At 35.8% G+C, this 12,581-nt stretch overlaps 1 protein-coding gene across 1 annotated transcript; it reads left to right on the top strand.

The window, feature by feature from the left end:
- Positions 1 to 274: 274 nt before the first annotated feature.
- On the top strand, positions 275 to 7,522 carry LOC149782973 (ras-related protein Rab-10-like). The gene is made up of 4 exons (XM_089934534.1): positions 275 to 629; positions 4,135 to 4,297; positions 4,884 to 5,003; positions 6,482 to 7,522. Exons 1-4 carry the CDS (start codon positions 426 to 428, stop codon positions 6,658 to 6,660), a joined length of 666 nt encoding a protein of 221 aa, XP_089790660.1. The 5' UTR covers positions 275 to 425; the 3' UTR covers positions 6,661 to 7,522.
- The last annotated feature ends 5,059 nt before the right edge of the window (positions 7,523 to 12,581 follow it).

The raw sequence follows: 12,581 nt of genomic DNA, 5'->3' as shown, positions 1-12,581 counted from the left end.
GTACTTTTCTCACGGTAAATTTTCTTTTTATGCCAGTGCTAGATGTATGGCGCAAGGAACGTTTATAAAGTACGTTACATTTATGTAGGTCATATGTATTTTGATGCTGTCTACCTGAATGTAGGTCTTGTCACTTATAGGCATTTGAGTGTTGTCTACCTTAGGCTAATCGTATTTGGTTCAGTACAATCTATTATCTGAGATTAGACATTGCGCATGTCTGAGAGATTTTGTTGTCTATATTTAACGCACTGGTTGATACTATCTGTGTATTAAGGAAGTAGAGGGAGTATTGGATACAAAAGACTGCACGTCGCCTATTATACCTTCTCATTTTGTTATTACTGGAGAACAAATGGATACTAGATGTTGATGTGACAGGAAAGGTGAAAGGAAATCAAAGGATTTTTTAGACTGGAAAACAAATGCCGCAGCTCAGCAGTCAGAAACGGTTCTCCTCTCTAAGAGCTGCACCGAAATTCAAAGCTGTTTTGTTAGGGGATGTTGGAGTTGGGAAGTCATCTCTCTTCCTTCGAATAAAAGACGACGTTTTTGATGAAAGGCTTCAGTCGACAGTTGGAATAGAGAGCTGCTTAAAGTCGTTATATGTGGACAGAGCAGAGATATCGGTGAGTATATTTATTTTCAAACATATTCGTATCTCACGTTTGGTTAAATACAGCAAGGCGTACCGGTGTAAGCAAAGTATTAAGATTTTTGTGTTCAAACCTTTGAAAACCATAATATAGCGCTTGATGCTGCTCGAAATCCTGGTTTATCACCTTTATTTAACTGGTTGTAAAATGAAACCTTTAGAGAAAGAGTATCTATTGCAAACAATTTGTGAATTAACTGTACAAACTGCTGCAACCTGAAATACAGTGAAACATGCGGTGCACGAACTCCCCTGAACTAAATAGCCTGAAAAGTTCGTTCACAGTATGCCTACAATAAATGGATACCGGAATTTATGGAAGAGGATGCGCAGAGGCCCGAATACGGCTATGTATTAAGCGAAGCTACTAGCCTTTCAAATTTCCGTCGAGAACGAACATATTGCTTAAAGAAAATATAGTACGTCGCGCCCCTAAATCGGTGTCTTATGCCATATTTTACACTGTGCAATAACACTATATATATATATATATATATATATATATATATATATATATATATATATATATATATATATATATATATATATATATATATATATATATATATATATATATATATATATATATATATATATATATATATATATGTATGTATGTAATTGATAACCATGAATGTAGACCACAACTAAATATGTCTTTCTGTTTCCTTCAATCCAGGAAAGTTTTAAATCTGAAATAATAATTACCCTAAATATGACTCTTTACGTGAACTATTTTTATCAACAAAAACAAAAATCGAGCGGAGAATTTGACCATCCTTGATTGCAAATTCCAAAGCTTTCTGCTATATATTACTTTCCTTCCCCACTCCATGCACCCCTCCCTCCCCGTTACATTGACCTAAGGGTTGCAGCCCATAATCCGTTACATGTATGGTTTTTCGCTGTTATATTTGCGGAACTTTGTTTGGCCACAAGAAATATAAATTTGTTCGTATGTTGGAACTTTGACCCCTTCCCAGGTACCCCACCCCATAAAAGGAGACAAAAATAATACCCTATAACACACTATAATGAACAAGATACTACAATGTTTCATAAATTTCCACCGAGTGGCGTATGTGGAGATGTGGTAACGAAAGGGCAGATGAAAGGAATAAAATGTATTCGCGAAACTAACATCTGGAGACAAAATAGTGGGGTGGGGGGTGGGGGGTGTGCGTCCCTCTTCTGATCTTTTCAGACCATTAGAGTTTGGCCCACCTTCCTAACTGTAGTTGTATACGTACGCTAAGCGTATTTGTTCAAGGTGTATGCTATTCGTTAATGTTTTTAAGTTTTGTTTTCTTTAATTAATTTGTTTTAGGTAACTTGTATGGGCTGTGCCTGTGCGCGTTCTTATATTGTATATATTTTAGTATTAAGTATTTTTGAGGGGTAACTTGTATGGGTTGTGCCTGTGCGCGTTCTTATATTGTATACTTTTTATATTGTATGTGTTTTGGGTCCTTTTGGATCCTCTCTTTTTAAATGATTTATTTTCCATTTCAGTTAGACTTGACATCTCAGTTATGTCATACGTTTTTTCAACGTCAATTTCCTCGTCGTACGATAGCTTGTAGATCTTTTTCTTTTTTCTTTCGCTCTCTTCCGGGTTGTTTTTAATTGTTCTGTTTCTAGTTACTGATTTTTAAATGGTTTCACTGTCTTTGTTCTTTACCTGTTATTTTTTTCTGCTCATCTGTTAATATTTTCCTAGCGTTTTCTTTTTGCTTCTGTTGTCCTATTTCTTCTTTCTACGATTCTTCTTTCTGCTTATTTTGTTGTTGTTGTTGTTTTTGTTGTTCTCTTGTTTCCATACGCTTTTGTTGTTGGTTCTGTTGTTTACCCTGTGTTTCTTTTTGTTTCTCATTTGGTTCTTGTTTTTGTTGTTCTTGTTTGTCTATTGATTGTTGCTTCTGTTGTTGTTGATTTTCCTGTTGTTTAGACTTTTCTTGTTGGACAAATTGTTGTCTGCCTTCTTGTATCTCTTTTTCTTTTTCTGGAGTTTGTTGTCTTTGTTGTTTATCATTTTGTTTTTGGGTCATTTCCTGTTTAAATTTCGCTTTTTCTATTTCACCTGTTTGTTGTATTTTTTTTCTGTTTGGGGAAAATCGTAACCTGACTTCTGTGGTGTAACTGTTGTACTCGTAGCTGTTGTTTTGTTTCTTCTTGTGTTCTGGATCTCTTGGGCGTGTGTCCCGTTTTTCCGCATTTGTGACATTTTCTGTGGAAATTACACCCATAATACCACCTTTTTATATATATAAAAAACGTGTAGGAAGAACACTTTTTTGATTGTTTATAATTTCTCTTTTTCCACTTCTAGTATTCTGATGCCAGAAAAATATGAGCAATGGCTAAAGCTGCTACCTGTTTCTCCTCCGTACAGACGCCTAGTTTGATTTAAGGTTGGAGAAACACTGTAGGAACTAGCCAAGGGTGTGTGTATTCCCAATAGGCTTGCAAAAATTGGTGACTATTAATTAGCAAAATATTCTTTACTCAGTTTAGACATGTGTGCTATGGCTTTTGCCGGAGACGACAAATATTTCCCCCGGGTTCGCACCATTGCTAACTGTAAATTTTTTCTGTTAGAGAACATAACAAAAAGACTTTGAAAATAAATGGGAAAAAGTTCAGTTTGGGTATCGCTATAATGTAAATTCATGTGTTCACTATGCGTTTATAAGCACTTTGTCAAAGGATGACAGAAGATACCAGTCGGAAATTGCACTCAAAGTACGTGTTTGAATGCATGATGGACGACAAGTCATTTCCGTTTTAGTGATCATGCAAGACATGACAGTATGTTAACTTTGTTGTGGGGTAAATGAGTCACAAATCCACCAATTACACTTTAAAAACAGCTTGTTTCATATAAAAATTGGATAACCGGTCTCTAGTTCGGCTGCTCATTCATAAAAAAGCGTGCTACCAGTTGTACACGTGGAATTTTGTTACATAAGTTGGTTACAAAACTGAAAAGAAACTGCACTAATGGGCTTCACCTTTAAGCTCAAAACCTTCCCTCGTGTTCTCAGATACGTTTAGACTTTAATAATAATAATAATAATAATAATAATAATACATTTAGGTACGATCAGCAGATAACACAAGTAGTAATACATAAAACAAATATGAATAAGTTACCTAACATTGATGCATTACGCACAAACATAACTTATTTCCAGTTGGATCTTGAAGGATCAACATTCTGTGGCCAGGTAGATTTGACACACGAAATTGTCTTATTAAATTGTCGATTGGAAATGATCTATATTGGAACTATTCTTGACAAAACTGGTAATATGTTCCAGTAATGTATGGTGCTATAAACGAAAATTGTCCTAGCAATGTTTCTAACACATGGAGTAACAAATTAAAAATTAAACTAGGCAAAACCGTGTACGACTTCTAAATTAATGATCTAACAAGAAACAATTTACTACAAAATTATATTAATGCTTTGCTTTCAGTTTCAGATCTGGGATACAGCTGGGGTTGAGAAATTTCAGTCACTATCGCGTAGCTACTACCGAAACACCCAAGTTGTACTTCTTGTGTACAGTGTTCACGACCCTACATCGCTTCAACGCCTAACCAAATGGATCAAAGATACAGAAGATCATTCACCAAATGGTAATTTATACAAAACTCATTGTAAAAACATTTCATGGAGAAACGGGGGCTGACCGGCATATCGATTTCCGATGCTGAAAACTGCGGATTAAACTTTAATCTCAAGACCATTTTCATATATTGTTATTTTAAAACTTGTATTTTGTTTCGAAAGCAAATTGGAAACAAGAACACGAATTTATTATTTAAAATAATTGGGGATATGTATTCTGGATAACTTTGGATCTTTAATTGTTTGGTGTATTTTAGTTTTTTCTTCCATTACATGTAGTGGACATTTTTCGTGCATTTTTTTAACATCAAATAGGTTGTGAGTTTATTTCATATAAGTTTAAAGTAACATTTTTATCCAAAGGCAAATATAAGTCAAGTAGTAGCAACAATTAATTCATTTGATTATGTAGAAAGTATTTTTAAGTAACAAGTGGGAATGTTTACGATCACGTTTAAGACGGATATTAATTTGCTTCACATTTCAATTATGTCAGTTATAATCTGACATATGACGGATATTAATTTGATTCACATTTCAGCTATGAAGTTATAATCTGACATATGACGGATATTAATTTGATTCACATTTCAGCTATGAAGTTCCTCATAGGAAACAAATGTGACCAAGAAAAGTCAATAAGTGACCAGAGTGCGCACAACTTCGCCGCGACACACGAATGTGCTGATGTATTCTTAACTTCAGCAAAGACAGGTAATTTAAATTCTTTTGCAAAGACAGGTAATTTTCAAAAGTTTGCAACATTTAACAGAACAATAAGCATTTTGAAAAAGAACTGAAAATGTTAAGATGCGCTTTAAAATTTGAATGACGGATTCACACAAATCTGTCAAATTAAGCCGGGAGAAAAAGCAACTGTACAAGGTACCTAGTGTTGCAGAATAGTCATGAAAATCGCTTTAGCGAATGTCTGTATGCATTCTAAACACATGTAAGGGGCAATTTTTAATTTCCTTTTCGTCTACCCTTACTAAAACAGAAAACACAATGTAATGGAACATTAGTAAAAGCGTCCCTCTCTCTGTCTCTCTCTCTCTACACACACACACACACACACACACACACACACACACACACACACACACATACACACACACACTACTTTTTGATGACCTGATAAAAAATACCAAAGTGTTTTAGAAATTTGAAGTGTTTGAAGATCATAAAATTGATGTGTTATTTTCTTGTTCAATGTAAACCTACAATTTGAACACTGACTGATGCTTCAAAGAAAAGGTACCACCAGCTCCAGAATCCACAAGGATTATTTTACAGATTGAGTAATGATAAAGCAAATCATGCCTTTTGTGACACGAATTTCCGTTAACTGCACAATAAATGTAAAGGAAACACGTGCCACCTTTGATGTGAGAACATTCCTGCATAAGAGCAAGATATAAAATTGAAATAAAACAAACATTTCATATTAAGCATGTACCATCTTTCCTTGTCTGTGAGAAAATTCCAGCATGCAAATTGTTAAGAAGATATAACACTAAGATTAGACAAAATTTTGAGCTCATTAATTATGTCAATATAGAATCGTAAGGAAGTTCTTCTAAAACGTCAACCATAAACAGTGCACCAATACTTTTGTAACCCTTCCCAAACGAATCGATAACTGGTAACTAACATGCTTTTTTCTAATATAATTTCTGTAAGATTTATGTTGTGATATGATCTATATTTAAATTTGTATTTTGAAACAGAGTCAATATAAGGCAAATGAGCTTTGTTTCCTATCTGGTGAGGTTTTTGACAAACTTTTGTATGTTGTAAAACTTCATGTGAACATTTACATACTTTCTTCTGATATAATTTTTATAAGATTTATAATGTGATATGGTGTTTATTTAAGTTACTATTTGAAACAGAACGATAAATATAAGGGATTCTAAGCATGAATCGTATCCTGTGATTTATGGTAAAACTTTATACGAACTTTTACATTTAAAAGTATTGTTGAGACTAAAGTTTTTGTCCAAGAGTGACCTTAATCTCTGGACCAAATACATCGTATCATGTTTTTTCGTATCACGTTTTTTTTTCGTATCACGTTTTTTTGTATGATGTTCTTTTATGAGATGGATAACACAGACAGATGTAATACCAACGTAATGTTGTGTTTAATTACTGTATTTTAAAGCATACCAAATTTGTTCATGTTTCAGGTGAAGGCATTGACCAAGCTTTGGTGAAGATAACAGAACAACTTTTGAATTCCTACCAAAGGCCGTTCATGATGGAATCTCCCTTTGCGTGTGATATTACTTCTACATATGAAGACAGCATTTCTCTTACAAAGGACAAAAATAACAATGGCAAGAAAGACAGATCTTGCTGCTTTTGACCGGTCCAGTTCAATAGATGGAGGCAAATGTGCATTGTTTGTACATGCAAACAATTCATATGAACACATTATCTCACAGACTAAGTTAGGGTCCAGAGTGAGTTTTGATGTGGCTGCCACATTTAGAATGGAGAAGAAATAAATGGACAGGATTACTGTATTAGGGCACCACAGCGTATTTGGTGCCCTGTGAAATGCGACCTTGACATCTAAATTATTCACCTATTTTCACAAAAGTCTGTTGGATGCATTTATGAAATATTCGTTATACATGTATCTTAGTGTCTTTGAATTCCACTTGTATGACGAGAATGTGATAATCAACCGACGCAAGACATATGAAGAGCTAATTTTGCGTTCTAAACGCATTCATCGATTCAAGGGAGGTAACCAAACATGACTGAAAAAGAGTGATTTATGATTATTTTTTGTCTACATGTGCCGAGGCATCTACTCTATCAAAGATGGTGATTTAGCAAGCTAATCTATCCACTTCACATATGGTCATCTGTGTAGCCATAAATATTGTACAAGAGTGGCTAATTTTAAAAAATACCATTTCTGTGAAACTAATGCCAACAACGATGCAGTCTGTAGTTATTACATTGCCAAGCATAGGCAATTTCATCATCAGATCTGAAACTTTAAAGTGCATGTAATCTCTCTTTAATTTTCTACACCTTTTCAGGATGATAATCCATGCAGCATTGTTAAGTGTCAGATTTAGTATAAGCCACGACAAACTGCCTTGGTTTCAAGGAGAGAGAATTTGCAAAATGACTGTCTTTACAGCCATCTGACACTTGAATTTTCTCTGTAACCTCATCTACGAGTAAATAAAAAAGCACAGTATTCCTAAAAATATGAATGAAAATGATTAATTTCTTTAAACTATTTTGAATATTTCAATCAACCTTCCACATCTATATCCAAACACTACTGAATTCATTTTCATTACAAGGTTGTCTCACTATAAGGAGGTATACTTTCTGGCTTCCAATGACAGCAATATAATGAGGGAATACTGTATCATATACTTCATCATAAGGTGGTCTCACTATAAGATCGTGTACTCTATGGTTCCCATTGACGGCATTATAATAGTGGAGTATTGTATATCGCCATGTCATTCACATTAAACTCGACCTATTTCTTTCTTTAATAGCAATACATGTCATATATACCTGCTTAGAAATCTTTTCTAACTGTAAACAACACAGACCGTGACGTGCTGTTGTAAATGTGGCTGCAGATCAGGATCTGTGCTGTTTATTCTACTGATTACTCCTAACAAACTGTATTGACCGAGATCTTCTGCACGCACATTATGCGAAAGCAGATCTGGGTCTGTGCAGTTTGCAGTTGGACTCAACTTATAAACGAGTATACACGGTATACTGTATTTATATTGCCATCAGACAATGGACTATTATGTATAGTTTTTACACAAGCAATGGCTTGAAAATAACAAAATTATATAAATATAACAGATAGATATGAAATGATGGACAAATTATGTTGAAGGATATTCCACAGATGTAAATGAAAAGGCAGATAACTCTTTAGTGACATTTTAGAAATGTATTTTATCAAGACGTATTCATTTGGTATACATTATTCATGAAGTAAATATAATGCGAATTCAGTTGCTCGTCACTGAAGAAACCCGTTACACTACATGCACTGGTACTGCTGAGTCGACTTTTCTTTTGTTTCATGTTTTTTTTGTCAATAAACAAAAAACCTAAGGCTGACTTCCTTTTACTGAAGAAAATACTGGAACTGGGTTCTGCACTCACATATATGAACTGTCAAAGTCTGTAAATTTCCAGTTAAGTCAACCAGATGACAGTAAAAAAATGTGAATACCCATTTTTGAGCTGTGAAGTTAACCAGTGCACATTTTTAAATTTCAAATTTACATATTTTTAATAAGTCTATATGCTAACCAATGCGATCTTCAGTTACGTCTCGATGGTAACATCGATTCAAGTGCTTCTACGTTTCCACCCACTTCTCCAAGTGAGGGTTCTTGGTCTACATTCTTACGCGCAGACTTGGTTAAGTGGAGATCATTGCGCGTACTCTACAGCAGCAAGCTGCATAGCCCCCGGGCCGGCCTGTGAGTGATTATTTCAACAGAGACGCCACATATATCGCAGACATTATTAAAGCGTCGTCGTCCTAGCCACTGCTGTGCACAGGGTATACGATGAAGAGCCCACACTCACCAGTAACAGATGGCGTAAGACTGCTGATTTTTTTAAATACGACGTGTTGCATCATGCTCCTCAGACAAGCAGAATCGTTCAAGATGGGAATCGACGGTACACTTGCATTATTCTTCGGCGAGCCGGATGTCGACCATTTCGATGACCGCTTCATCGCAGGAACTGTAACTGGCTGCGAAACATCGACATCTACCTCAACCTTATTACCGCTGTGTGGGCGCGCCAAAATGAAAGTATGGAGGTCCGTGCCAAGAAGCATCTACAAAGTCATGTCGTCGCAGGCGATCAATTAAAGTTCTACCTCAACCTACTCATCCAGGAGATATGCGTCCCCACCCAAGCATAACGATCCAGAAGTTTTCTGATTCTCCGGAATATCAGAGGCAGAGGACACCCTGCGAGTGTAGGCAGATCAGCAGCTGCCCCTCTGTAAGAAATACCACCGTACCACCAGCGTGGTCGACGAGGTTAAAGACGCCCTAACCGTCATGTCTATGGCAGGCATATTGACCGGCATCCTGCTCACTGCCATCCTCGCCACACTCATCGCGGTCCACCTCGGGTTTCTGTCTTTGGACTGTAGCCTGCTACACCTGGTCGGAGCGAACGTCATCTACCCATTCGCCGCGTAACCGAAAAACACGACGAAATCAGCGTCTTGGCGGAGGTCAACTTCAATATCGTCTTCTACCACGTGTCTCGGGCGCAGCACAACAATTCCATCTCTGAGGAAACCGGCTCATCCTCGACAAGTACGAGGTGGCCAAGAGCGAGATCCGTGCAAGCGCGAATATGGCGCACGTTGCACAAGCTATACATAAAAATGGATTGATCTTACGCGCAAAAGCCGAGGACGCTCAGGAATCAAAGAGACGTATGGCTCGGGTTGTACTGTGAGATGCGAACATACGGCTCGTTGGCGTCGAAGACGCAGCATAGTTCTCTCAAGACAAAGACGGCTCCCAACAGGATTGATTTAGAACAGTGATGGATGAGTCCGACGACCCAGATCCCACCTGTTTCAGCTTCTTGGCTTTGGCAATACCAAAGCTTTCAGAAGGTGGGGCAATATACCAGTATTTCACCCCACCCAACTCTAGTCGCCTCACCTTTCACTTCCCAAGAGGCCAGGGAAACATATGCAGTCTCGTTTAATCAACAACAACAACAACAACAACAAAATGCATCGTGTTGTTGCTTGTAATTTGACACAGACGAAAACTCTTACTTGTCAAAACCAAGGCTGTCTGTTCATGAAAGTTCCTGAAGTGAGTTCGAATCCTTTCCCTCCTACTGAAGTTATTTTTAGAAACATTTTCATAACCATTGTCAACGATATATTCCGTCGTACTCTCCTTGTCATGCTTATAATTACGTCATTTGTTTTGACATGCTTTAAATGACTTTCAGTGGCTCATCGTACGTCTTTTATACTATTGTACATGCGAGGTGCAACAAAAGTATATCACATAGTAATAGAACAGAAAATGCAATTTCAAAGGAAAATAAATCACATAAAAAACTTGATTTAGCATTCCCTCACATTTTTCTTAATGTTATGCTAATTTTCAAAAACTAAGAGAATATAACTTTAAAAAAAAAAAAAACTAATTGTGTCATTAAAGGAAAATTGCTCATTTGTAAGACAGAACTCTTAGATTTAACTGCTGAGATATTTTGTAACTGTTAATTTACAATGTGGGCATACAGCGCATTGAACTCTTCAATGTACTGTTTTGGAATTTTAAAACTGGCATGCATTCTTCGTAACTCATTTCTCTGGAAGAGTAAATAACCAGGATCAAAAGTCATTCAGTTATATGATAACGGTTTTGTGTTAATGTGGTAGTATTATTACTGCTATCCATAAATTAACAAAATAAAAAGATTTTAAAAACAATAAGTATAAAAAAAAACAGATTAAGTTAAAAGATATAAAAACAAAATACTATCCAAGTAAAATTGCTTATTTTTTTATCAGAGGGAAAAGACGAATATTTTGATATGAAACAAAATGTAGATGTTGCTGATTGGACTATAAAATATGTGGTAAAAGTATGTCTTTTCTTGTAAATAAAGCAATAACAACAAAGAGCGACCTCTGAATATTAGCAATGACACCTCAATATAAAACTTTATAACGCTGTACAGCATTCTAAACTGTTACTAGTGCGATGATCCTATTGTGAATCGCATTTTAGAACTATTACGAGTTGGGTAGTTGACATCAAATCCCATCTATTCATTTGCCCTGTCAGAGTAGTTAATAAGCTTGGATAAAAACAAGAATTGGTGAAATGGGGGTTGTTTTCTATGTGATATGTATCACTGGTTCAGTTCACATCTGATAATAACATGCTTTTCAACAAATGATTATATCCATGTTAATCGGTGTTTGCCAGTGTAAACAAATGTTGTGGTCATGACGTCCTTGAGAGATGCGTTTTCTTGAGAACTCACAGTTCATGGGCAATAGGGGTTTCCCCGTCTAAAAATAGTTTCACTACTTTTTTTATGGTGACATGACAAAAAAAAGTGAATGCTGAGGTTCAATTAGCAGTCAGCCTCTGAGGGGGGGGGGGGTCATTGATAACCCCGGGAAGAATCACCGACCTACGGGAATCTATTAGCTTTCTCACATAATATATTTTAGATTTAATAGATTTCTGAAATTGAATTGTATCAGTTATCAGAGATGGCCATCTGCTTAACTTGTATACATCGTTCAGATATTGCCATTGTTGAAACAATGATTAAAAATTACTATGTAAGTGTCAGGTCAAGGGCTTTTTCACGAGACTGTAATGTTTGATGGTAACATAGTATGTGTGATTTTCTTACCTGATGAAAAATATATCTTCCTGTTATATGTTATGCGACTCTCTACTACTCTACCTTAAATTTCAGGAAGTAAATCTATTTCCCGATTCACAACAGAATGGCTACCGTAACTTATATTACGGAAGATTTTACTTGTTTTATTTAATACGTCACTAAGGTGTTTAACAAAAAAAAATGTTTGTGATATCGATACACACATACGCAATATATACAACGGCAATTTGAAATATAATTTAAGAGCATATTAAAGGCAAAAGTATAAAGCTTGGGCTAGCCTGATACAAATTTTAAACGGAATTTGAGTATACAGTGTGTGTTTGTATATGTGTGTGTGTGTGTCTGTGGTGAGAACTTGTGGCGTTTTGTATCAAATAACGTACAAGCATTTTGTACAGAAAATAATTAAAGACAAAATGCTTTTAAAGGGATTGGAGCACACAGTGTTTGTGTACATACTGAGAACCTGTCGAGTTCAATATCAAACAACACACATAATTTGTGTACAAAAATAATTAAATGATAGGTAAGGGAGAAAATAGGATAATGTTTGGGATAAGCTTGTTGGTACGTTTTAAAGGGCATTTTAGCATACTGTGTGTGTGTGTGTGTGTGTGTGTGTGTGTGTGTTAGGGTTGAAACGATTCATCAATATATCGATGCATCGATACTTTTGTTTAAACGATACACATATCGATACAGGAGACGGAGATCGAAACAAAACGATATTTATTCTATGCATATTATTTGAGTCTTCAGCAATCACGAATAATTCTTATTAGTTACCTTGTTATTCTGAAAATTATAATCCATCTGAAACATCATGTGCAGTTACGGGCGCTCATGTTTACT

This window comes from Sinohyriopsis cumingii, chromosome 15, assembly GCF_028554795.1.
Source record: "Sinohyriopsis cumingii isolate HCF-2022 chromosome 15, ASM2855479v2, whole genome shotgun sequence".
Lineage (NCBI taxonomy): Eukaryota > Metazoa > Mollusca > Bivalvia > Unionida > Unionidae > Sinohyriopsis > Sinohyriopsis cumingii.
The sequence above is the reverse complement of the archived record's forward strand: the minus strand, read 5'-3'. Positions and strand labels throughout refer to the sequence as shown.

Coding starts and splice junctions, on each gene's coding strand:
- LOC149782973 (XM_089934534.1), top strand. CDS start 426: ATGCCGCAGCTCAGCAGTCAGAAACGGTTCTCCTCTCTAAGAGCTGCA. Junction 630..4,134: donor TGGACAGAGCAGAGATATCG/GTGAGTATATTT, acceptor CTTTGCTTTCAG/TTTCAGATCTGGGATACAGC. Junction 4,298..4,883: donor AGAAGATCATTCACCAAATG/GTAATTTATACA, acceptor TTCACATTTCAG/CTATGAAGTTCCTCATAGGA.